At 42.9% G+C, this 25867-nt stretch overlaps 2 protein-coding genes across 3 annotated transcripts in view; both read left to right on the top strand.

Annotated features, from left to right (window-relative positions):
- LOC117494901 (fucolectin-4-like) overlaps positions 1 to 12679 on the top strand; it is a 46177-nt gene extending 33498 nt beyond the window's left edge. For both annotated transcript variants that reach the window (XM_034145905.1, XM_034145904.1), the window contains exons 5-6: positions 11671 to 11950; positions 12451 to 12679. In XM_034145905.1, coding sequence (XP_034001796.1) covers positions 11671 to 11950; positions 12451 to 12604 — 434 coding nt within the window. In that variant the 3' untranslated portion in view covers positions 12605 to 12679. The remainder of the gene's footprint in view (positions 1 to 11670; positions 11951 to 12450) is intronic.
- LOC117494905 (fucolectin-4-like) lies at positions 3795 to 25650 on the top strand. Its single transcript, XM_034145909.1, has 6 exons — positions 3795 to 3929; positions 21669 to 21744; positions 22723 to 23005; positions 23821 to 23969; positions 24638 to 24917; positions 25418 to 25650. Exons 2-6 carry the CDS (start codon positions 21681 to 21683, stop codon positions 25569 to 25571), a joined length of 930 nt encoding a protein of 309 aa, XP_034001800.1. The 5' UTR covers positions 3795 to 3929; positions 21669 to 21680; the 3' UTR covers positions 25572 to 25650.
- Positions 25651 to 25867: the final 217 nt, after the last annotated feature.

Genomic DNA, 25867 nt, shown 5'->3' on the forward strand with positions numbered 1-25867 from the left:
CTCTCGTGCCCCCCCTGTCATGCCTCTGCGCCCCCACACTTTGAGAAACACTGCCTTAGAGGATCAGCAAGGACAGCACAGCAGCATCGCATCAATGTTAGAGTCTACGCTAGAGATATCCAACTAACTAAGGTAAGGAATCCAGATATTACACAAGTAAAGTGTTAAGAGAGTGAAATGTTGCTTTACGAATTTCAACACTTGATACTGTCACCTTGATTCCAACTGAATTAGTTGACTAAAAGTTGACTAAAATGTAATGATTTTTCATCAACTAAAACTGGACCAAAACGTTTTGAGTTGTCGTCTACTAAAACTAAACTAAAATTATGAAGGATAAAAAGGACTAAAATCGAAAATAGCTACCAAAATTAACACTGTTCTACATCCATGAGAGTTAACAGGAGGCCCAAATACTTCAGACTGACACTATTGCAATCTTTGTTTTCAGAGATGCACAAGCTGCACCCAAAACCATTGGCATCATCTCTGAGGGACAATAGGTTAGAAACAAGTTATTGTCTGTAGCAAATCCTGCTGCTTCCTCGATGCTCTCAAATGGAATATCTCAAAACATATTCAGAGTCTTCATGAAGCTGGAACCAAAATAAATGACGAACAAGGTCAAGATGCTCTATGACCAACCCTAGAGTCTAGTTCAGGGTTTCCATTCGTATATGTTATTCATGAAGCAGATTCTGTTGGATGTTGTGTTCCATTGATTATCAGTACATTGCTCTCTTAATACATTTATAGAATCATAATAACCACTTTCTTTTAGTTCCTTTTCTAGCCAGTTAAGGCCTTCCACGCCCACAGTATGAATTTACGAAAAGGATTTTAGGTAACTCATCTGTGTAGATGCCCAAGCTGTATCAGTTTCAAAAAACAAATCTCCTTCCTCTTCTATGCGAGAAGGAAGAGTCTGCACACAATTCTTTAGACTTAAACTATTGCAAAGTTATTGTTATCTGAACTGCAAAAGCTGCACCCAAAACCCTTGGCATCATACTTGAGAGTTTATGCACAAGTTTCCATGTGTAGCAAACAATGCTGCTATTCTCCTGGGCTTCCTTCAATGGGTTGTAATATCCCAACACAATGAATTGGACATTTGAATACAGAACGTTTTCATGGAGTTTGACCCGAAAGATCGTAGACATCCTCTTAGTTACTTTAAAGTTACGGAGGATCATCCTCAGTTCAGCTTGAATATTTGTTGTTTTCATTAGATTTCTAGACAGTTTGGCCTAGCCCTATTGTTTGAAGCAGAATTGTATTTACTGTATCAAATCAAATCAAATCAAATCAAGTTTTATTTATAAAGCACATTTAAAAGCGATTTTTGGTCGAGCCAAAGTGCTGTACATGTAATAAAAACACATTACTACAATCACAATAAAAGACAATAAATTACAACAGATATATATTTAAAAAAAACACAGGGAAAAGTCAGGAGTCGTGCTCCGCTCTAACTAGAAGGCCAGAGAGAAGAAGTGTGTTTTTAGTGTAGATTTAAAAACCCTTAGGGTCTGGGCCGACCTCACATGGAGGGGCAGAGTGTTCCAGAGCCTAGGGCCAGCTGCTGCGAAGACTCGGTGCCCTCGGGTTTTAAGCCTGGTCTTGGGCACTACCAGCAGCAGCTGGTCAGCAGACCTTAAAGCTCTGGCTGGGGTGTAGCGCTGGAGGAGTTCAGCTATATAGGCCGGAGCCAGCCCATTTAGTGCTTTAAAAACAAATAAAATAATTTTAAAATCAATTCTGAACCGAACTGGAGGCCAGAATTGGGGTGATGTGGTCACGCTTTTTGTGGCCAGTCAGCAAACGTGCAGCTGCGTTTTGGACTAGCTGCAGGCGTTTAATTGAGGCCTGGTCCATACCCACATACAGAGCGTTGCAATAGTCCAGTCTTGAGGTAACAAAGGCGTTAATAACCCTTTCTAAGTCATTAAAAGATCAATACGACTTGGTTTTGGCCAATAGTCTTATTTAAAAAAAGCAGGATTTGACTACGGTGCTGACCTGCTTGTCGAATTTAAAAGTGCTAGTGAAGGTCACTCCAAGGTTCATGACAGAGGGGAGGATGTTTTTATTGAGAGAGCCCAGAATATCAACCGGAGAGGCTGGAGGTTGGGGTCCAAAGAAGATGACCTCAGTCTTGCTCTCGTTGAGGTTGAGAAAGTTTTTGCTCAGCCAGGATTTTATCTCTGTTAAGCAGTCCATCAACTGCTGTAGTGAGTGTTTGACATTTGCTTTGAGAGGCAGATAGATCTGTACATCGTCGGCGTAGCAGTGGAAGGGAATATTGTGTTTAGTGAGAATTGAACCTAGGGGCAGTATGTACAGTAGAAAAAGGATGGGGCCCAGAATCGAGCCTTGGGGAACCCCACAGGTAAGAGGGGCTTTGGCAGAGGAGAAGGCACCTAGCTGTACTGAGAAGCTACGGTCTGTCAGGTAGGACCTGAACCATGCAAGGGCAGAGTCTGTGATGCCAGCGGACTGTTCAAGCCGTGACAACAGGATGCTATGGTCCACAGTGTCAAAGGCAGCTGTCAGGTCTAACAGCACCAAGACAGCTGGGCTACCTGAGTCGGCGGCTAGGAGCAGATCATTAAAAACTCTTAAAAGGGCTGTTTCAGTGCTGTGCATGGGTTTGAAGCCAGACTGAAACTTTTCATGGATTCCATGCATGGTTAAAAAAGACTGCAGCTGGGCGTAGACTACTCGCTCCAGGGCTTTAGATAAAAAAGGTAGCTGGGAGATGGGCCTAAAATTTGCGAGAATGGAGGGGTCGAGATTTTTCTTTTTAAGTAGTGGCTTAACCACGGCATGTTTGAAGGCAGCTGGGACACATCCTGAGCTAAGAGAGGTGTTTATAAGTAATAAAATATGTTTCTAAATGGCAGTCTATATATTTTATCGACAATAACGAAGCTAGCACCAGACGAAATAAACATTTTCCAACATCAGTCGAAGTTGCTGATCCCGGATGTTATTGTCACGGTTTGCTTCTCTCCGTGTGGAGAGGCACGGAGAGAAGCAATGTTTCTGGGTGGAAACCCTGGCTGTCTCAATTTCAGATTGTATTTCCTGCACAAATTCCTTTCCGGGTGTCTGACAATTAAGTGAGGCCCAAATACTTCAGACTGACACTATTGCAGTCATTGTTTTCAGAGATGCACAAGCTACACCCAAAACCATTGGCATCATCTCTGAGGGACAATAGGTTAGAAACAAGTTCTTGTCTGTAGCAAATCCTGCTGCTTCCTTGATGCTCATCTGTATAGAGTCTAGTTCAGGGTTTCCATTTGTATATGTTATTCATAAAGCCGATTCTGTTGGATGTTGTGTTGCATTGATTATCAGTACATTTCTCTCTTAAAACATTCATAGAATCATAATAACCGCTTTCTTTTAGTTCCTTTTCTTGCCAGTTAAGGCCTTCCACGCCCACAGTATGAGTTTACGAAAAGGATTTTAGGTAACTCATCTGTGTAGATGCCCAAGCTGTATCAGTTTCAAAAAATTAATCTCCCCAGATTCCTTTCCGTGTATGTGAGAAGGAAGAGTCTGCACACAATTATTTAGACTGAAACTATTGCAAACAATATTGTTATCAACCTGCACCCAAAAACATTGGCATCATACTTGAGAGGTTATGGACAAGTTTCCGTGTTTAGCAAACAATGCTGCCATTCTCCTGGACTTCCTTCAATGTCTTGTAGCCACACCCACCCCGTCAGCTCACCTGGGGTCCTTGCTGCTTTTCATTTCCAATCAGATAGTATATAAGCCTGTCCTGCGCACTCACTCATTGCCAGATTGTTCTTTGAACTCAGGCAAAACTCGTCTGATTCCCGCGAAACCCGCCAGCCTTCTATCACTCACCTTGAGATCATCTTCCATCTTCCATCCCACAACTATACAGTGTGAGTACATATATACAAACTTGCTAGCGCATGGTTTGGCAAAATGCATTTACCTTTGTTTTCACCACAACTAAAGTGAACGAGTGCAGTTGCCATTTTTTTTTGTGGTTATTGTTTTTACGTGTTACATTTCACTTGTATTCAAAGCAGCCTCTCAAAACAAGTGGTGGAGGCCGCCGATGCATGCCAGCACTCCCAAGTGCCTTTTTACTCAGCGTGCATCCAGGGCGCCCCGATTTAAACGCTGCTGCGCGCAACGCTTGTCACGTGACAAGGAATAACCAATCACAGCCGAAATATATCTTTACTTCCATAAACACAGGTCTACGGCAAATATGGAGTATACGTTTATAATTATTGTTGAATGTTTAGGATCGATTTCATGCAGTTATTATGACAGTGTATATATATATTAAGTGTTATTACTAATTTTGTTAAAATTGTTTTTAATTAACCCTGTTGTAAAAGTTCTGTATACGTTTTGTGTATGGAAATCTAAATATAAAGTAAGCAGTAACTAAGGCTGTAACCAAGGCCGGATTAGTACCTATAGGGGCCCCTGGGCACTGAGAGCTCAGGGACCCTCAGCCCACGTAACAACACGCCTACCCAAAAGCACCAATATTTTAAATTTTCATTCAATCTGGCAGGTGTGTGTGTGTGTGTGTGTGTGTGTGTGTGTGTGTGTGTGTGTGTGTGTGTGTGTGTGTGTGTGTGTGTGTGTGTGTGTGTGTGTGTGTGTGTGTGTGTGTGTGAAAGTGCGTGGTAGAGAGAATGAGAGAGAGAGAGAGAGAGAGAGAGAGAGAGAGACCAGTTAATGCGGCCTTGGCTGTAACATAAATATAGTGAAGTAAAAAGTACAACATTTCCCTTTGAGTTGTAGTGGAGTAGAAGTATAAAGTGGCACTAAAATACTTTAGTAAAGTTCAAGTACCTCCAATTTGTAAGTACTGTACTTGAGTAAATCTACTTAGTTATTTTCCACCCCTGAAGTTTTTGTATCTTACAGACAGGTTACGAAAAATCATGTATTCTCAGAGAAGGAATATCCAATCAAAGTCAGGGATTTAACCAAGCTCTTCCCCATTGTTAATTCTTTAAAATAATAATATTCGTTCTTCTTCGTGAAAGGTCTTCATCATAAAGTATACATTCAAATTGCAGCTTTGATTTTATTAACAGTTGTATTAAATACGTTCAACCTTTACTTCCCATTGATCAAAGACATCATGGTCTTAATGTTGAAATCGAACTATTTCAATACACTTAGATCTGATTTTCATTTCTTAAATGATGCCTTTCAGAAATAACAAAGAAATGTGTTTTATGTTAAATATATTCTTTTAATGACTATCCTAGGTCTCATCCAGAATGATGAAACTCAGTGTTTTCCTTCTCATGCTCCTCATGGAGACGTGCTCAGTCTCCACTTATCGTGAGTATGAATTGTTTATGTAAGATGTTTTCACTATAAAACATAACAGGGAAGTGAATGTAAGGCTGTCGATTAGCAAGAAAAGCAGGTTTATACAAATTAAGTTTAATTGTCTAGATCAGTGGTTCCCAACCTTTTTGTCTCGTTCACCCCTTGAGCTGGTCTCCATTCTATAAGAGCCCCCTCACTCATCTGTGATGATGCGCCTACATTTTTTCTTGTTAAACCCTTATCTAATCGTATTTAACCAAACTGCTCCTTAGTTGATAAGTCACCCTTAATACAAATGCATTTAATCTTGACCTTTACACTTATTCTAGCAGTTTCAACATCTTTTGTTAAGACTAGAGCTTTTATTCAGACACTCGACCTTGCTTATCTTTCGTAAACTTTGATAGTTCTGGGGGCAGGACACCAAGCTTAATTAAATTGATTTTAAATGGTTTATTTTGTCCCCGTACCCCTGGTTGGGAACCACTGGTCTAGTTTATAGCTTTAGCTCCAAAATCCTTTGGATTGTGGAGGAAATATATTTTTTTCAGCAGTTATGTAATGCATGAAATATTGTAATCTCACTGCTCACATTAGATACTGTATGTTTTGCTGCTCCAATAACTAGTTATTGTTATTGTGGTAATACTGTTCAAATGTAACTGTGAACACATCGCCATGTAAGAAATCCCAGCAAAGCGACACAAACAAATACAGAAAACACATTCAATCTCCAATTCATCAGCACGTGTTCAGCGTTTGGAAATAAAACACTGCATAGACATTAAAACACTTATAAACATCTTTATCAAGTTGGCAACACGTGCATGCTGAAGCAACATGCTGCAAATTCAGAAAGCGTAACCCAACTCACAATGGAATAGTTTTTAATGATCACTGTTCACAGATCTAACATCAAGTCATCATTTACTTTCTGAGAAACATGCAGCATTTCTCTGTTTGTAATTTGTGTTTTTTCTATTTTCTGTTTTCTTTAGTTGTTGTGCGTTGAATATTCAGGACCAGTTATCTGTTGGAATACTATTGTAGCTTAAACCATTTTCCAATGTGTGTATTATAATTATATATTCAACTGTCTCTTTACTAGAAAACGTGGCGTTGCGTGGAAAAGCGACCCAATCAAACCGTTATGAGCACTTCTTTGGAGCTGCCATCGGCGCTATTGATGGAAACCGTGAAAATCACTTCCATTCTGGATCGTGCACACACACTGATAGATCAAGCAACCCCTGGTGGAGAGTGGACCTGCTGGAGCCCTACATCGTCACCTCCGTCATCATCTCCAACAGAGGAGACAGAGTTCCAGAAAGGCTTTTGGGGGCACAGGTCCACATCGGCAACTCTTTAGTCAACAATGGTGCATCAAACCGAGTGTAAGACATTTCCTGCACACATTTTATTCATTTGTTTTGTGTAACTGTCTGAGCATTTTGTTTATCTTCTCCTCTCCCCTGTTAATTGCACACCACCAGTAGACAGAGGTGTATTAAGATGCTTTACTTGAGTAAAAGTACAGATACCCTAGTTTCAAAATATTTCAAAGAAAAGTCCTGCATTCAAAAGGTTTCTTAAGTAAAAGTACAAAAGTATTATCAGCAAAATGTACTTAATGATTACATGTACATATGTATGTGACATTTCTAGATATATTCATGCATTAAGAGGCATTTTACAAGTTTAATTGTATTTATATGATTTGACTGTTTTGTGACTTAAAGAGTTCGTCCCCTAGTTTAATTGTTAGAGATACATTTAGTTAAAAGTAGCTAAAGCTGTTTAATGAATGTACTGGAATAAAATTACATTATTTCCGTATTGAAATGTAGAGGAATAGGAGTAGAAAGTTGAATTAAAAGTACCTCAGAATTGTAAATGTACTACCCACCTCTGCCAGTAGATTCTCATAGAAACTGTTCCTAAATGATTCAACCATGTAATTTTACTTATTTGCATATCAAAAATAGAGGCAATGCTGAAGTGCGTTAAACTTGCATCGTCTTTCATATCTCGCAGTGGGTTGCAAAAAGGAAATTAAATTACCAGTTACCTTTTATCTAACTGTTGAAGCCTTAGGGGTATAATATGTCATTCATGTTCTTCTTTCTTTCTCACTTTTGTTCTCTTTCTTTAAGGGTTGGTAGAATTTCTAGAGTAGAGTCATTGTACCGTATGACTTTCACTCATCGTGTGGAGGGACGCTATGTGACTGTGCGTATACCGGGTAATGGAAAGTACCTGAGCCTCTGTGAGGTGGAAGCAAGCTGCAAACTCTGGGGAAGAGCCGGGACGCCAATACGGAAGTGCCACAAACTGCAGTTCATATATTGGCCGATAGGCGATGACTGCAGAAAGGAGCAATTTCCATAGACCCCCATGTTAAAATGCCCAATTTCACAGCAGAAAAAAAACGTTTCTAGCCCTGGATGCAATAAATATTATTATGTATATAGTTAGATTCCACCTTCATGATTATGAATCTGTGAGTGAATTGTTTTCTAACATGACCCTTTTATTTATATTAGGTCTTAAAGTTTTTGCATAAATTAGGGCGTGGTCACATTGAGTGACAGCTCTGTCAAGTGACTGCTGCTGTTAGCTTCTTGTCTCTCTGCTAGCTGCTCCGTCTCCGTGAAGCTACAGGGACTCTGCCTGCTCAGTTCATCCAGGGAACACAACTTGACCCCGGCCGTGTTTGTTTGTTCTTCATGCTTATATATCGGACTATTGTGACTCGCTCTGCGGTTAAAACAGACGGTGCATGAATGCCGTTTTGCGGTAAGTGTAATTCGAGTACTTTATTTATGTGTTTATGATTTCAATTAGCTACGTAATAAATGTTAAGGCTTGGGTTAGCGTGTAAGCGAGTGGTAGCTACATCGGTGCTAACGATGCTAATCTTAGCCTCCAAGTTAACTTAAAACCATAGACTGTATATATAAAGGTTAAAACGAAATAGACAAGTGTTAAGCGTTAAGTGGGATAATACTGTAGAACAAAAGGCTTCTGTTTGAGGTTGATAAAATAAGGTCATCCTTGTAACTTAGAGAGATATTTTATTATGTAGGTAGGAACTGTATGCATCGCTAAGGTTAATTTAAATTGGCTATGCTCAAGTATGTAGACAAGCTAACGTTGAAGTAGTGTATGTGAAATCAACCTCACAATAAGATGTGTGTATATTACAATTATTAATGTCATATTTCAAGATGATTACTTTGATATTACAATATGGTTGGTTGAGCTGGAGTTCATTATTGAGCTTACACGTTAACATCACAGTCATCTGAAGAACGAACCCAAACCTTGTTGTTTTTATTAATTGCATTACCAAATTGGTATCAAATAAACAGTAAGCATTGGTAACACAACTTCCAAAGTTACAGTAAAATAAAAAGGACCCTGACTCGGACAATACACAATCCAACATGTTCAACAGAAGATAATAAGTTATATTGTTTGTACACATGGTTCTTTACATATATATCTGTTTGTTTAAAGTGTCCAGGTGATGCAGACAGGATGGACCAGAGAGTGAGAGACAGAACTGGACTCCTCACAGCAGTGAACTTCAGCACAGGTACAAATACTCTTTTTTCATACTGTACAAAGAATCAAGAAAGATATTGGTTTAAATAAATGAAGTATTGACTTTAATACACTGCTATACATTCCATTAAACAATACTAAATACTAGATCACCTACACATCAGTGAAGTTGAGTGTTTTTTCCATGCAAAGGGTTACATTTAGATGTTAACAAGCAATATGACTGTCAGCTTTCTAATTTAATGTATTGAAGGCAAAGATATTTAACGCATAGTGACAACTGCTATTTATCTCTCAATATTGTCTGTAAAAACATGGTAAAAGTTATTCTTTCAGTGAGGCAACAGAGCAAGCTTGTTTTAATAACAGTTAAATATTATTTTGATAATAAAATACATTTCAATGTTGATGAATTTCATACTGTTCATTCATAATCTGATTGTCTTTGTAGCTCACTGTTGAAATAAAAAAAAACATTACAATTACAAAATAATGATATCTACAGCCCCTAAACACAAACACACCTCTTTCATAAATAACACACTTGTTCTGCAATAATATGTTTTATGTTTCCTGTAATTTTTGTTAGGAAAGGACATGTCTGAAAGACACGACTCAGCATCTCCTCTTTCTCCGAGGGTCAAGAAAAACATCCAATAGGAAAATTAAAAGCTGATGTTATGAGATGTTAAGACCAGTACAGGACATTCACTAAGAAACTATTTGTATTGTGAAAACACAGTCAGCTGATCAAATGCACCTATTTCCACATCTACAGTCCATCAGCTGATTATTTCTATTTGCCTCACTTCATGAGCTTCACAACATGTACCTTGTACCGCAGAGTTTGCAACGCAAATAAATGGGGCCAATCTTCAGTCGGATGTGAATGTGTAATCTAACATTTTCAGTAAGAATAATGGACAAAAGGAGTGCAAATACAAATTCAATTTATTGAAATGTGAACCAAAAGTTAATCAAACATGTTTTAAATAAAAAGCACATATGGACAGAAGGTGTAAACCTATTAAATGTATAAGTAAACACATTTAGTCAAATAAAGTGACAGACTAGGCCTGGTCAGGTGGTATCAGCTATGCATGGGCTCCTCCATCAGGTCTGGTCCTCCTCACAGAGGAAAGACCCTCAGTCCTCTCCGGCCAAACCAACAGACAGGACGTCCATCACACGGAGGTTTCTCCCTGAAGTCTCTGCAGCTCTCTGGACACCACGCTGTCTCAATCCGTCCACACTGAATATGAGAGGGGAAAAATGAAAATAATAAATGCTTTAGACAATAAGAAATATAAAGTTGACTGTTGAGTTGCTCAGTTTTTTTAGATTGTCAATACTATTACTGTATAAATAATATCTCAGGTTAAGAGGCACCTTCAAATAAAGATTGGTCTTTAAATACATTTTGTCTTTTGAATTGTTTGTCTAAAGTCAAGGATCTAGAACTGGTACTTATAGTTTTAATGATACAGTCTGGTTATAATGCTGTTTGGAGGAGGCCTCACAGGTAAGAGCACTAACTAGCTATCATCACATGTACCTTAGCTTAACTTAAATGTATTAAACGTATAATTAAGTGATGGCAAAATATAAATAACTAATGTCATGCAAACATATTAATATGTGCTTGATTCCAGTGTTGCATTTAGCACAATTGCATACAAACGTTAAGGGATTTTAAAATTCTGAAGTATTATGCTAAAAACTCAACTTAGATTATTATTTATAGTTTTGCTGAATAGTCTCATGTCCGCTTACCTTAGAAACGTAAAATGCGACGGCAGTGTGCAGATGGGGAGCATGTTAGCTTAGCTTGGTAGCTTCAGCTAGCTCTGGAACTTCCAGCCCGGTGGCAGCAGGTCCCACCTCGGCTCCGCCTCTTTGCCCTTATTTGGAGCAGGCGGGAGTGGAACTCTGACGCCACTGTCGAGCCGTCAGTGGCCGACTCCGCGTACTAAGGGCTTCTCGGCAACTCTGCAGAATCCTATGGGTGACGTCACGGACCCTACGTCCATTTATATATACAGTCTATGGGTGGAAGTCTACGGGTACCATGCCCCAACTGGTGAGGGTTTGGGATCTTACATAAATAATGTGTGATTTCCATCTAAACAAGGAACTGTCATATAAGCCAAGCGGCTGAAAAGTTAACTCAGTGCAGAAGTGCCTTAAACCTGCATTCTTTCTAAAAGTCTGATTGTGTAGAAGTCTATGAAAAATTTTCCTTCAACTCACTTGATGTTTTACCGCTGGAAAGAGTGTACCCATTAGTTTATGATCTCAATTGTTTGTTTCAAGTCTTCTTCAATCCGGCATGATGTTCAAGTTGTAAAATATGGTCCCATTAATAGGAAAAAGAGAAAGGATGTACCAGCCTTTCATGTCACTTATGATTAGTAAAACAGGTCTTATTTTATTTAAATTTGCCAAAACTGAATGACACATTTAGTTAAACTTAGTGCAGTTGTAGTTATATATAACTTTAACTATAGACTCAATATATTATAGACTATAATATTACTTGAATTCCTCTTTTCCAATAACAAATAACTTTATGGTAGTTATTTGTTTATATATGGTGGGGTTATCCCTTTTATGTCCTTCATCCTGACAGCAAATTAAATCACATCTTTTGAGAGTCATGGTGAAACAGTATAATAAAAAACAATCTGCATCAGGAGTCATAAATGTTATTGATTTAACCTAAATCTTTGTTTTGTTTTTTTGTTGCAGGAGAGAACCTGGCCATTCAAGGAAAAGCCGCACAGTCATCACTGCATGGGTCTGCCGATGCATATAATGCCTTTGATGGGAGTCGGGCCTCCAAGTTCAATGACAGTTCCTGCAGTCACACAGCCCATGAATTGAACCCCTGGTGGAGGCTGGCTCTGCCCAAAACACACAAAGTGTTTTCTGTTAAGATAACCAACCGAAAGGAAGCCCACCTACGACTCGATGGAGCCGAGATCCGCATTGGAGATTCTCTTGTAAACAATGGTGCTGACAATCCCAGGTAACTTAGAGCCTGTCCTATAACAATACTAATATTAAAAAGTCACTAAATTGGTATTTTGTTGGAACACGTTTGAGGAACAATTATTCAGTTTTTCTCTCTCAAGTTTACCTGGTGCTACATTTTGGATAAAAAATCCTTACATTGCCAAGACATAGGATTGGAGCGGGAATACCCTTCATTCATGAATGATTCCTCCAATGTGTTCTGATCTGATCACAGAAATGGACAAATACCAGGGTCGCCAAATGAAAGGCCTGATCGAGGGTCGTCAATTGTGATTCTGTGACATGATTTGAAAACATTTATTTAAACATTACTGAAATATAAATATTGTTCATTACCAAGCCCTAATTAAAAGATCTGCAACCAACATTCTAACCAAGTAAAGCGTAGAAACCTAATAACGCTTTGAGTGCATGTTGAACTTAAAATGAAAAGCCTATTACTTCAATAAACCCTTCCTGAGGTTAATGTAGTGATTTCTGCTTCTTCTACAGGTTTGCTGTAATCACCAGCATCGCGGCAGGTCAAACTGTTGAGTTCAAGGTTCCCAACGGGATGGACGGCCGCTATGTTTACATAGGTATCCCTGGAAGAGAGGAGTTCCTGACCCTCTGTGAGGTGGAGGTGTTTGGCTCTGCACTGGATTAGCATTCACTGTAATGGATTTGCAAAGATGCTGTAATGTGTACACAAAGCATCCAAAATAAAATGTGCATCTTAAATTTCATTGTTTGCATGACGTCAAGATTTACTGGTGGAGATTGCAACAAAAGTCTGCCTTGACTTTTGCTTTCACACAGGACTTGTACACCTTTTGGGAATGTGCTTGTTTTATGTCATAAGAAAATAACTGATTAGAGGCAGTCTACTTGTTTTGCCGTAAAAAACACAACTCTTTCTGTCATTTTATAACTGAATTCAGAATTAAAGTTTGCCTGCTGAAAGTTGAATGATATGCAGTAAAAATTGCATTTCAAAGCTTCCAAGCATGGGAAGAGAATTGTCCAAATACTCTTTAAACACTGCTGCCCTCTAAAGAAACATTTCAACAACTTTTGAAAACTACAACTACAGCAAAATGTGGATTAATGAAGTTTAATATAATCAACACTTAAATAAGACTTGAGTTACACCTGGAGTAAATTCACAAGCTACCCTGCAGTACACAAAGTCATTCAAACTAGCTGCACTTTTACCAGCTTTGAGAACACTTTCATGATCAATCATTATAAAACATATCATATATATTATTCTGAAATGGACCATTCTGCACAATGACTACTTTTACTTTTGGTGCTTTAATTATATTTTGAAGCTAATACTTTTCATATTTTACTTGATAAATATTTTGCATGCAGGACTTTAACTGTAACAGAGTTTTCTTACACTCTGGTACTTCTACTTTTACTTAAGTAGAAGATCCGAGTACTTTTACCACCTCTGCACACGGCATCATATAAACATATATTGATCTTGCATTTGTATATGACACAATATATATATAATATATAATATATATATATCAATGTGATAAACTAAATCCTCGTTAAATGAAACTGTTGGATCAGTGCAGTTATCGCTCTGTGATTAAAGCAATGGTTGAGCAAACATGAATTCATATGAATGTTTCATCAGTGTGTCCTTAGATAACTACTGGAACCTTGATCTGCTGGCTAGAACGTCGGGTTACGTATTGTAACCCTTGTTATATAAACACAGGCGGAGCCCTCTACTGGACTCTATGGGTACTACCTTATCATGCAAGCATTCACCTACTGAGATTTCTATAGACGTAGCCGGCCCCGGGGCGGGCTTACCTGAATGCGTGCGCATCTCACTTCCGTATAAAAGGAGGCCTCGCCTCCTGACCACTATCCTACACCACTCTTCAGCGAGCGGTATAGGACAGACAGTGCCCCCAAGGTAGAGGGCTCCGCCTGTGTTTATATAACAAGGGTTACAATACGTAACCCGACGTTATATCTCTCACAGGCTCCGCCCTCTACTGGACTCTATGGGTACAGTGGGCGGAGCCCCGATGTATGCACGCACTGTCGTCCAGCACACCGTTCCACCTCACTGTCCCTGACCGGCTTTAGCAGCCACTGCGCCTCACTCACCTCTCCCTCGGTTGTAACCGTGGAGAAGTCCGGGCTGCGGCTGATAGAGCACACCCTGACGCGCTTGCCTCGCAAAAAAGTGTGCTCAAAAATAGTGCTGAGGACTCCCCTACATCTGCCCATAGACAGACAGGGAAAGTCTGCAGCCCTGTATGGGTTCACTATGCACTCTCCCTCCTGAGTCCCTAAAGAGCACGGGGAGAACGCAAGTGCCCCCTATGTCCCCCCACTCCGCCACTGACCCTGTGCAGAGTGTGTAGGGACAATAATATGGAGGGCTCTCCCCCTCCTGCCCCCAGGCAGGTGAGGGGAGCCCTACAGCCCTGTAAGGGCCCAGAGCGCATTACATCACCCCGCGACCCTCCAGGGGTCCGGAGAAATGTAAGCGCATTTACGTCCGGGGAGGGGGTCAGATGCCCACTGACCCACAGCCCCCCCCCCTCCTCACCAGTCCTGTGTTGCCGCAGCAAGTACAGACGATGAGAAAGAGCCAGACATATCCAAGAGATAAAACTTTATGAAGGGGCCTGGCGTTGACCAAGACGCCGCCGTGCATATATCTTCCACACTCACACCGCTGAATAAGGCTGTTGATGCAGCCACAGCTCGTGTGGAGTGCGCACGGACCCCCCTGGGACAGGCTCTCCCTGCCTGCTTGTAGGCGTGTGCAATGGTTTCACAAAGCCAGCCTGCCAGGCGTTTCTTGGACAGAGCTTTTCCAGTCACCCCGCCCCCGAAGCACACAAACAGCTGTTCAGTGCGTCTCAGGGTAGCTGTGCGCTCTACATAATATGCTAATGCGCGCACCGGGCAGAGGAGGTGTAATTTAGCTTCTCTAGCCCCCCCATGGGGTGGAAGACTAAAACCCCCCAACTGAATAGCCCTCGACCTGAACTCACTCCTTAGGCTCTTGGGCACAAAGGAGGGGTTCGGTCTGAGTGTCGCCCCACTCTGGTCACCCCGAATCAATAAACAGCTCGGGTGCACCGACAGAGCGGTTAACTCGGACACTCTTTTGGCTGACGTTAAGGCAAGTAGCAACGCTGTCTTCCACGACAGTGCTTTCAGGGAGGAGAGCTCAAGAGGCTCAAATGGCCCCGTGACCAAGGCCTCGAGCACCAGCGGCAGGTCCCACTGTGGGGCGGAGGCGTGCACCACCGGGCGCAGCCTCCTGACCCCCTGTAAAAACCGCAACATCAGTGGATGAGAGAAGGCTGACCTGCCGTTGAACCCCTCATGACAGGACGAGATGGCTGCTGCATACACCTTCACTGTGGAATGAGCAAGCCCTCTGTCCACCAGTAACTGTAAGAAGGATAAAATAGAGCCCAACTCACAAGATAGGGGCTCTATTCCCCGCTCCTCACACCAATGCTGGAATCTCAACCACTTCGGCCTGTAACAGGCTGTGGTGGATTCTGCTCTAGCTGCCTGGATAGACTGAATAACGCTGTCAGACAATCCACCCTGTCTCAGCCTGTCCCTCTCAGGAGCCAAGCCTGAAGAGGACGGCCCAGAGTGGGTAACGCCCCGATTGCACCTGCCTCTTGAGACATTGCCCCCCAGAACTGGGGGATCGCCCAGGGCTGGCCCACCTTCATCTGTGTCATTTCTGAGTACCACGGAGCCCCGACGCGATCCGGTGCCACCAGAATGACTGCCAGACGTTCTCGCCTCACTCTCCCCAGGAGAGGGAGAATGAGACGCAGCGGTGGAAAGGCGTATAGCAGCTTTTTTGGCCATGGCTCGTGTGCAAACGCGTCCACCCCCAAAGGCGGGTCGTCGCTCAGGGCCATGGAAAACCACAGGGCACAGTGGCTGTTGCGCCGGCTGGCGAACAGGTCCACTTCCGCTCTCCCGAACTGGGCCCAGATCTGCTTCACCACCTCCGGGTGAAGCGTCCATTCGCCTGGCAGGGGGCCGCCCCTCGACATGAGGTCGGCCCCCCTGTTCTCCAGTCCCGGGATATGGAGGGCTCTCAGAGATAATACCACCTCTGATGCCCATAACCACAGCCTCTCCGCTGTGGCCAACAAGGCGGCGGAGCGGACTCCGCCCTGCCTGTTGATATAAGCCACTGTGGTGCTGTTGTCGCTCCTGACCAATACATGTCTCCCTTGAATTAGGGGCATGAAATGCTGGAGGACTAACACTACCGCCCGTAGCTCTAGGAGGTTGCTGTGTCGTGTTTCTGTTAGAGACCAGGGCCCACCTATAGCCCTCTTCAGGCAGGTCCCTCCCCATCCTGTTCTGGATGCGTCCGTGAACACTGTGATGTAGGAGGTTACCCGCCCCAGTGGAGACCCCCTCCGGAGGCGCCCGGGAGACCCCCAGAACCGGAGGTTGCCCTCCACTGAGGGGGGGATGGTCACCAGCTGCCGTTTGTGCCTCTTGGGATCCAAACGCAGACTGGAAAACCACCTCTGCAGGCGGCGCATATGCAATAACCCCAACGGGACCACAACGTGAGCAGCCGCCATGAGACCCAGAGTCTGCATGACAGCTAAAGCTGTCACTGTTGCCCCCTGTTGCAGCCTGTGCACCGCCCTGAGAAGGGACGCACGCCTGTTCTCTGACAGGGTGGCACGCAGCGCGCCTGCATCGAGCCCCACTCCCAAATACAACGCCTGTTGGTGAGGTATGGGGGTGCTCTTTCGCCAATTGATCGCAAAGCCTAATTTGGTTAGGTGTGTGATCAATTGTGCTGTGCAACACATTGCCTGTTCCCGGGACCCAGCTATGACTATGAGGTCGTCTATGTAAAAGAAAACTCTCATGCCCTGGGCGCGCAGCGGTTGAAGCGCTGTGGCCACACATTTGCTGAATGTGCGTGGGGATAGGGAGTAGCCGAACGGGAGTCTGTTGTACTCGTAGGCTATCCCTTGAAAGGCAAAACGCAGATATTTCCTGTGCTCTGGCACAATCTCCACATGAAAATATGCGTCTTTCAGGTCGATGGTGGTGAACCAATCGCCCGGCTGCACTAGCCCCATTAACTGGTTGATAGTTAACATGCGAAATTTCCTGCGGCAAATGTGAAGATTCAGGCTGCGCAAATCTAGAATAGGTCTGAATTCCCCTGTCTTCTTGGAAACCAGGAAGTACATGGAATAAAAACCCCTTTCTTTTTGCTGAGGATGCACTACAGACACTCCCTGTTTCTGCACCAAAGCCTGAATCTCTGTTGAGAGGAAACCCATCTCCTCTTGGGATGATAAAATTACCTCTCGCATGCCTCTGAATGGAGGTGGGACGCTGCAAAACTGGAGTGAATAACCCCGTTTCAGCGTCCTGTCCATCCACTCTGACAGTACACAGCTGAGTTTCCATTCCCCATAATATTGAGTTAATGGACAAGCCCTTAGCTGTGGGGCCGCAGCTATAAAGCTGTGATACTCTCTGTTGACCCGTTCCGCCACAAAATCCCCCGTGAAAGGAAGATTTGCCCATGGAGGGTCGACACAGAAAGGGCCGATTTTTTATTGAGGTCCCTGAACACACCGTCGCGCGCTCTTGTGTGAGCGCGCGCTCCACCCTAACGCTGTTCTCATTACCATGGTAACCAGCATTAACCGGAGTTTTTGTTGACGTATTGTGTTCACCTGAGGTCCCTGAACACACCATGGGCTCTTGAGAGAGCGTGAGCTCCGCCATAATGCAGCTCTTACCACTACGGTAAACTGTATTATTAGGAGCCTTTATTCTAGGCGTAGTGTGTTCCCTAACCATAATGCGCCGACTAGCAAGTCCCTGCACCCGCATAGCGCTACTATAGCACTTCCTGCGGTTTATCTCTCTCATCTGCGCATGCCCACTAGCTATCTCCTTTACAGGAGAAATAACCGGGGTAGCGAGTGGGGAATATGTACAGTCAACAATGTGTGTGAGTGCAGGATTGTGAAAACACATGACACTCAGACTTGGATACAGATCACCCTTTTCTTTATTAGTTTTCCTAATACAAGGGACCTGGGCATTGAACAGGGAGGAGGTGGGATTCACCCTAGCGTCCTGGGTGGAGAGACCCGATGAGACGCTTCCTCCCTCCGCCAGTCAGCTGCGTTTTGGCGGAGCTCCCCACCCGGCGGTTCTCTGCTGCTGCTGAGACTGCCGTGGCCGGGCAGCCCGCCCCCGTGAGTGCCGGTACGCTGGCCCCACGGGGCTGGTTGAAGAAGCGGAGGGTGCTACCGGCACAGGACTTTCGTACCGGCGTCTCTCCCTCCGTCTCACCGTTGCACTGCGCTCCGCCGCCCGCGGAGGACGCTGCGACACCTGGGGAGAAGCTAGCGGCAACATGCGGCTAAGCTGCAGCCTCTCTTCCTCCAGACGGCTGAAACGCTGGTTGACCGAGGCTATAGACCCAAAGAGCCCTTCCGTGGAAACGGGGGCTCCAAGGAGATCTGCTCGGTCCTTTTTGGGCAGCGCGGTGAGTCCCAGCCACACATGACGAGACGCCACTGTGGCTAAGGACATCACTCGCCCGGCTGCGGTGGCCACTCCATGGATCAGATTATTCATCTGACCTATGCAGCGGTCCGGATAATCATCCCCGTCCTGAGACGGGAGAGCGGGGGCGTCTGCTCGAGGAGTAATCAAGGAGACGCCCAACACACCCAGATTATTCGCCGCAGCCGCCATCTGTGAACCGAGCCTGAATATTTTATCCAAATATTCTAAGGCTTCCCGGTCCCGCGGCAGCGGGGGCAGAGGTTTCTTCCCCTCCGCCCAACCCGCTGATCGTGGCAACAGATGGGCCGCCAGGCTCTCGTCGAGGGGGGGCACGCCAGCACACACCGTGTCTGATCGGCCCTGCACCCTGATAATGCCCGACATGGATGCTATGGCGGCCTTCGTCCTCAATGGACGCCGCCATGTCGCCTCCACACACTGCCAGATGTCTGGCAACGGGGGCGAGACGAAAGCCGGCTGCGCCGGAAGCACCGGACCGTAAAACCCCTGCCTAAGGCGGCTTACAGGCCTCGGTGGCAGCGGTGGGGGGAGCGGTAAGCCTACACGCTCCGCTGCCTGGGTCATCACCGCTGGGAAGTCCAGTCGCGCAGACCTGAGTGCTGGGCCCTCCTGGCTGTCGGACCCGGGGGTGTCGGACAAGGAGATGTCGTCATCCTCCGTGAAGTCGACCACGCGGTCCCTCGGAAGGACGAACTCAAACGGCACGTCCTCCAGGTCGTCCATTTCCACCACCTCGAGGTCCACATCCTCTTCCTCTCCGTGCACCTGCGGGCCAAACTTCCTCGAGAAGTACTCCGCACGATGCCGGCGGTTTAGCATCGGGATCGAGCAGCAGGAAACACAGGCCGGTGTCTGGCCTGCTCCCTGCTCAGCGTGATCCTGTCCCAGGCACTGAAAACATTGGCGATGCGGGTCTGCTCCCGCAATCAGTCCAGGGCACGACGGGCAACTGCGATGCTCCAGGAGTGGCTCCATTTTCAACAATATCTCTCTCTACTTCCTTTCTCCCACTTGTACGTCTCGGACTCAGTGCTAGGTTACCACCTCCGCTCGCTGAAGAGTAAAGGATAGTGGTCAGGAGGCGAGGCCTCCTTTTATACGGAAGTGAGATGCGCACGCATTCAGGTAAGCCCGCCCCGGGGCCGGCTACGTCTATAGAAATCTCAGTAGCTGAATGCTTGCATGATAAGGTAGTACCCATAGAGTCCAGTAGAGGGCGGAGCCTGTGAGAGATATAACTGGGTTCATGTGCCTGGGAGTATACTACATGGTATTCAGTGATTGGATGCTGATCATGATTATTGATTGACTTTGGGGGAAGATATCATACAAATAGCTCAGCTTTAAGGATTTTTATCTACAGACACTTCTTGAAGTTCTGAGATCAAGTAACTTCGACTTTGTTGGGACAAAACCTCTATTCTCACTGGGGTAAGCATTTCAATTCTCATTCCTACTATTTTATTTAAAAATCTTGTATGTTTCAAACATTTTGTATTAATGTTAATGTTTTGCAGCGGTGGAAGAAATATTATTTTCAAACTGGATAGACTACTGTAATGCACTTTTCAGTGACCTCCTGAAAAAAACGACTGACAGACTTCAGCTCAACCAAAACTCTGCAGCTCTGCGGATAACCAGAACTAAGAAGAGAGAACACATTAGTCCAGTTTTAGAAGCTCTTTACTGGCTTCCTGTTTACTTTAGTGTTGATTTTAAGGTCCTCCTCCTGACATATAAGGCCCTAATGGGCAAGGACCTAGCTATATTGCTAACTCCCTTGTCAGCCACAAGCCGTCGAGAACACTGCGTTCCTCTGCTGCTGTTACGGAGCGTCCACACAGCAGCGTTAAAAAAATCTTCTAATGCTTCTGCCCATTCACTTTGAATGGGGTGACGTCACTTTGCCTCACTTTTCGCCGAACTGCATTGTGGGAAGTAGAGCGGAGATTTTCAGGATTTTCAGGATTCAAAGTTGAGCAATGTTCAACTTTTGAAGCGGAGGTGGAAGCATCAGCCAATCAAATCCCGTTTATGCAAATCTGACAGTTCAAGCGCTAGCCAATCAAACCGCGTGTATGCTGGGAGAGACATAGAGTAATTTCCTCATATTCCAAAAAATGGAGGAGAAATTAGCGGTAGGGAATCACCCGGTGCTTTATGACCAGTCCCTATTTACCTACCGGGATACAAACCGGAGGAGCCAGGCATGGAGGGAGGTGGCAGAGACAGTGGTAGGTTTTCGCCTGTTTGGGGAGTTTATATCCAGTTTACTTCGGGCTTTTTTGCTTTGTATGTCGGGGGCGGGAGATTCATGTGATTGGTTGTTGGTCGCGTTGCTCGCAAAAAATCCCCAAGCTTCAGATACGCCCACCTCCAAGATTTTTTTAACGCTGCTGTGTGGACGCTCCGTTAGAGGTTCCCAGAAACGGCCGCAAAAAGACGTTTGGTGATGCAGCTTTCGTTAATTATGCCCCAAAGCTATGGAACAAAATACCTAGAGACATCAGGGATGCCTGCTCAGTGGAAGTCTTTGAAAAAAAAACTCAAAACATATTTGTACAATTTAGCCTTTTAGGAAGCAAACTCCTGCTCTCTGCTGCACTTTCTCAATTCACTCTGATGCATTTTGACCTGTCACCTGATTGTGTGTTGCACTATCCTCCTTTTAGGGGACCTATCATGCAAAATGCACTTTTTGATGTCTTTTATACATAAATATGTGTCCCCGGTGTGTCAGGGATGTTTTGTATCTTACAGACAGGTTACGAAAAATCATGTATTCTCAGAGAAGGAATATCCAATCAAAGTCAAGGATTTAACCAAGCTCTTCCCCATTGTTAATTATTTAAAATAATATTATTCGTTCTTCTTCGTGAAAGGTCTTCATCATAAAGTATACATTCAAATTGCAGCTTTGATTTTATTAACAGTTGTATTAAATACGTTCAACTTTTACTTCCCATTTGTCAAAGACATAAGGGGCGGGATCATGGTCTTAATGTTCAAATCGAACTATTTCAATACACTTAGATCTGATTTTCATTTCTTAAATGATGCCTTTCAGAAATAACAAAGAAATGTGTTTTATGTTAAATATATTCTATTAATGACTATCCTAGGTCTCATCCAGAATGATGAAACTCAGTGTTTTCCTTCTCATGCTCCTCATGGAGACGTGCTCTGCCTCCACTTATCGTGAGTATGAATTGTTTATATAAGACGTTTTCACTATAAAACATAACAGGGAAGTGAACGTAAGGCTGTCCGTTAGCAAGAAAAGCAGGTTTATACAAATTAAGTTTCATTGTCTAGATCAGTGGTTCCCAACCTTTTTTGTCTCGTTCACCCCTTGAGCTGGTCTCCATTCTCTAAGAGCCCCCTCACTCATCTGTGATGATTCGCCTACATTGTTTATTTTTAAACCCTTTTCTAATCGTATTTAACCAAACTGCTCCCTAGTTGATAAGTCACCCTTAATACAAATGCATTTAAACTTGACCTTTAAACTTTTCTAGCAGTTTCAACATCTTTTGTTAAGACTAGAGCTTTTATTGAGACACTCGACCTTGCTTATCTTTCGTAAACTTTGATAGTTCTGGGGGCAGGACACCAAGCTTAATTAAATTGATTTAAAATGGTTTATTTTGTCCCTGTACCCCTGGTTGGGAACCACTGGTCTAGTTTATAGCTTTAGCTCCAAAGTCCTTTGGATTGCGGTGGAAATATTAGTTTTTCAGCAGTTATGTAATGCATGAAATATTGTAATCTCACTGCTCACATTAGATACTGTATGTTTTGCTGCTCCAATAACTAGTTATTGTTATTGTGGTAATACTGTTTGAATGTAACTGTGAACACTTATAAACATCTTTATCAAGTTGGCAACACGTGCATGCTGAAGCAACATGCAGCAAATTCAGAAAGCGTAACCCAACTCACAATGGAATAGTTTTTAATGATCACCGTTCACAGATGTAATATCAAGTCATCATTTACTTTCTGAGAAACGTGCAGCATTACTCTGTTTGTAATTTGTGTTTTTTCTATTTTCTATTTTCTTTAGTTGTTGTGCGTTGAATATTCAGGACCAGTTATCTGTTGGAACACTAATGTAGCTTAAACCATTTTCCAATGTGTGTATTATAATTATATATTCAACTGTCTCTTTACTAGAAAACGTGGCGTTGCGTGGAAAAGCGACACAGTCTGACAGTTACGTACATATTGGAGCTGCCTTCAGCGCTATTGATGGAAACCATGAAACTGACTTCTATTCTGGATCGTGCAGCCACACTGATGGAGAAAGCAACCCCTGGTGGAGAGTGGACCTGCTGGAGCCCTACATCGTCACCTCCGTCATCATCGCCAACAGAGAAGACAGAGATCCACAAAGGATTTTGGGGGCACAGGTCCACATCGGCAACTCTTTAGTCGACAATGGTGCAAGAAACCGAGTGTAAGACATTTCCTGAACACATTTTATTCATTTGTTTTGTGTAACTGTCTGAGCATTTTGTTTATCTTCTCCTCTCCCCTGTTAATTGCTCACCACCAGTAGACAGAGGTGTATTAAGATGCTTTACTCAAGTAAAAGTACAGATACCCTAGTTTCAAAATATTTCAAAGAAAAGTCCTGCATTCAAAATGTTACTCAAGTAAAAGTACAAAAGTATTATCAGCAAAATGTACTTAATGATTAAATGTACATATGTATGTGACATTTCTAGATATATTCATGCATTAAGAGGCATTTTACGAGTTTAATTTTATTTATATGATTTGACTGTTTTGTGACTTAAAGAGTTAGTCCCCTAGTTGAATTGTTAGAGATGCATTTAGTTAAAAGTAGCTAAAGCTGTTTAATGAATGTACTGGAATAACATGACATTATTTCCGTATTGAAATGTAGAGGAATAGGAGTAGAAAGTTGAATGAAATGGAAATACTCAAGTTAAGTACAAGTACCTCAAAACTGTAAATGTACTACCCACCTCTGCCAGTAGATTCTCATAGAAACTGTTCCTAAATGTTTCAACCATGTCATTTTACTTATTTGCTTATCAAAAATAGAGGCAATGCTGAAGTGCATTAAACTTGCATCGTCTTTCATATCTTGCAGTGGGTGCCCCCCTGATTGCAAAAAGGAGTCAGATTGTATAGAAATCTATGATGAAATTACCAGTTACCTTTTATCTAACTGTTGAAGCCTTAGGGGTATAACATGTCATTCATGTTCTTCTTTCTTTCTCACTTTTGTTCTCTTTCTTTTAGGGTTGGTACAATTTCTACAATAGAGGCATTGACCACTCTGACTTTCACTCATCGTGTGGAGGGACGCTATGTGACTGTGCGTATACCGGGTAATGGAAAGATCGTTAGCCTCTGTGAGGTGGAAGTCTACGGGTACCATGCCCCAACTGGTGAGGGTTTGGGATCTTACATAAATAATGTGTGATTTCCATCTAAACAAGTAACTGTCATAAAAGCCAAGCGGCTGAAAAGTTAACTCAATGCAGAAGTGCCTTCAACCTGCATTCTTTCTGAAAGTCTGATTGTGTAGAAGTCTATGAAAAATGTTCCTGCAACTCACTTGATTTATTACTGCTGGAAAGAGTGTACCCATTAGTTTATGATCTCAATTGTTTGTTTCAAGTCTTCTTCAATCCGGCATGATGTTCAAGTTGTAAAATATGGTCCCATTAATAGGAAAAAGAGAAAGGATGTACCAGCCTCTCATGTCACTTATGATTATTAAAACAGGTCTTATTTTATTTAAATTTGCCAAAACTGAATGACACATTTAGTTAAACTTAGTGCAGTTGTAGTTATATATAACTTTAACTATAGACTCAATATATTATAGACTATAATATTACTTTAATTCCTATTTTCCAATAACAAATAACTTTATGGTAGTTATTTGTTTATATATGGTGGGGTCATCCCATTTATGTCCTTCATCCTGACGGCAAATTAAATCACATCTTTTGAGAGTCATGGTGAAACAGTATAATAAAAAACAATCTGCATCAGGAGTCATAAATGTTATTGATTTAACCTAAATCTTTTTTTTGTTTTTTTGTTGCAGGAGAGAACCTGGCCATTCAAGGAAAAGCCGCACAGTCATTACTGCATGGGTCTGCCAATGCAGATAGAGCCATTGATGGGAGTCGGGCCTCCAAGTTCAATGACGGTTCCTGCAGTCACACAGCCCATGAATTGAACCCCTGGTGGAGGCTGGCTCTGCCCAAAACACACAAAGTGTTTTCTGTTAAGATAACCAACCTATATGAAGTCCCCCAACGACTCAATGAAGCCGAGATCCGCATTGGAGATTCTCTTGTAAACAATGGTGCTGCCAATCCCAGGTAACTTACAGCCTCTCCTATAACAATACTAATATTAAAAAGTCACTAAATTGGTATTTTGTTGGAACACGTTTGAGGAACAATTATTCAGTTTTTCTCTCTCAAGTTTACCTGGTGCTACATTTTGGATAAAAAATCCTTACATTGCCAAGAAATAGGATTGGAGCGGGAATACCCTTCATTCATGAATGATTCCTGCAATGTGTTCTGATCTGATCACAGAAATGGACAAATACCAAGGTCGCCAAATTAAAGGCCTGATCGAGGGTCGTCAATTGTGATTCTGTGACATGATTTGAAAACATTTATTTAAACATTACTGAAATATAAATATTGTTCATTATCAAGCCCTAATTAAAAGATCTGCAACCAACATTCTAACCAAGTAAAGCGTAGAAACCTAATGACGCTTTGAGTGCATGTTGAACTTAAAATGAAAAGCCTATTACTTCAACAAACCCTTCCTGAGGTTAATGTAGTGATTTCTGCTTCTTCTACAGGTTTGCTGTAATCACCAGCATCCCGGCAGGTGAAACTGTTGAGTTCAAGGTTTCCAACGGGATGGACGGCCGCTATGTTTACATAGGTGTCCCTGGAAGAAAGGAGTTCCTGACCCTCTGTGAGGTCGAGGTCTTTGGCTCTGCACTGGATTAGCATTCAATGTAATGGATTTGCAAAGATGCTGTAATGTGTACACAAAGCATCCAAAATAAAATTTGCATCTTAAATTTCATTGTTTGCATAATGTCAAGATTTACTGTTGGAGATTGCAACAAAAGTTAGCCTTGACTTTTGCTTTCACACAGGACTTGTACACCTTTTGGTAATGTGCTTGTCTTATGTCATAAGAAAATAACTGATTTTTTTTGTTCTATCAATCATTTAAGACCAGTGAAAGCAATGGTTCTGAAGGCAAGTTTTTTATTTATTTAAATACAGATAAAATAGAC

The sequence above is a fragment of the Trematomus bernacchii genome, unplaced genomic scaffold (assembly GCF_902827165.1).
Source record: "Trematomus bernacchii unplaced genomic scaffold, fTreBer1.1, whole genome shotgun sequence".
NCBI classification, from domain to species: Eukaryota; Metazoa; Chordata; class Actinopteri; order Perciformes; family Nototheniidae; genus Trematomus; species Trematomus bernacchii.

What these genes read in the sequence shown, in the direction of transcription:
- LOC117494905 (XM_034145909.1), top strand. Translation starts at nt 21,681, where the DNA reads ATGATGAAACTCAGTGTTTTCCTTCTCATGCTCCTCATGGAGACGTGC. An exon ending in GTGCTCTGCCTCCACTTATC is followed by an intron (nt 21,745 to 22,722) that starts GTGAGTATGAAT and finishes TCTCTTTACTAG; the next exon opens with AAAACGTGGCGTTGCGTGGA. An exon ending in AATGGTGCTGCCAATCCCAG is followed by an intron (nt 24,918 to 25,417) that starts GTAACTTACAGC and finishes CTTCTTCTACAG; the next exon opens with GTTTGCTGTAATCACCAGCA.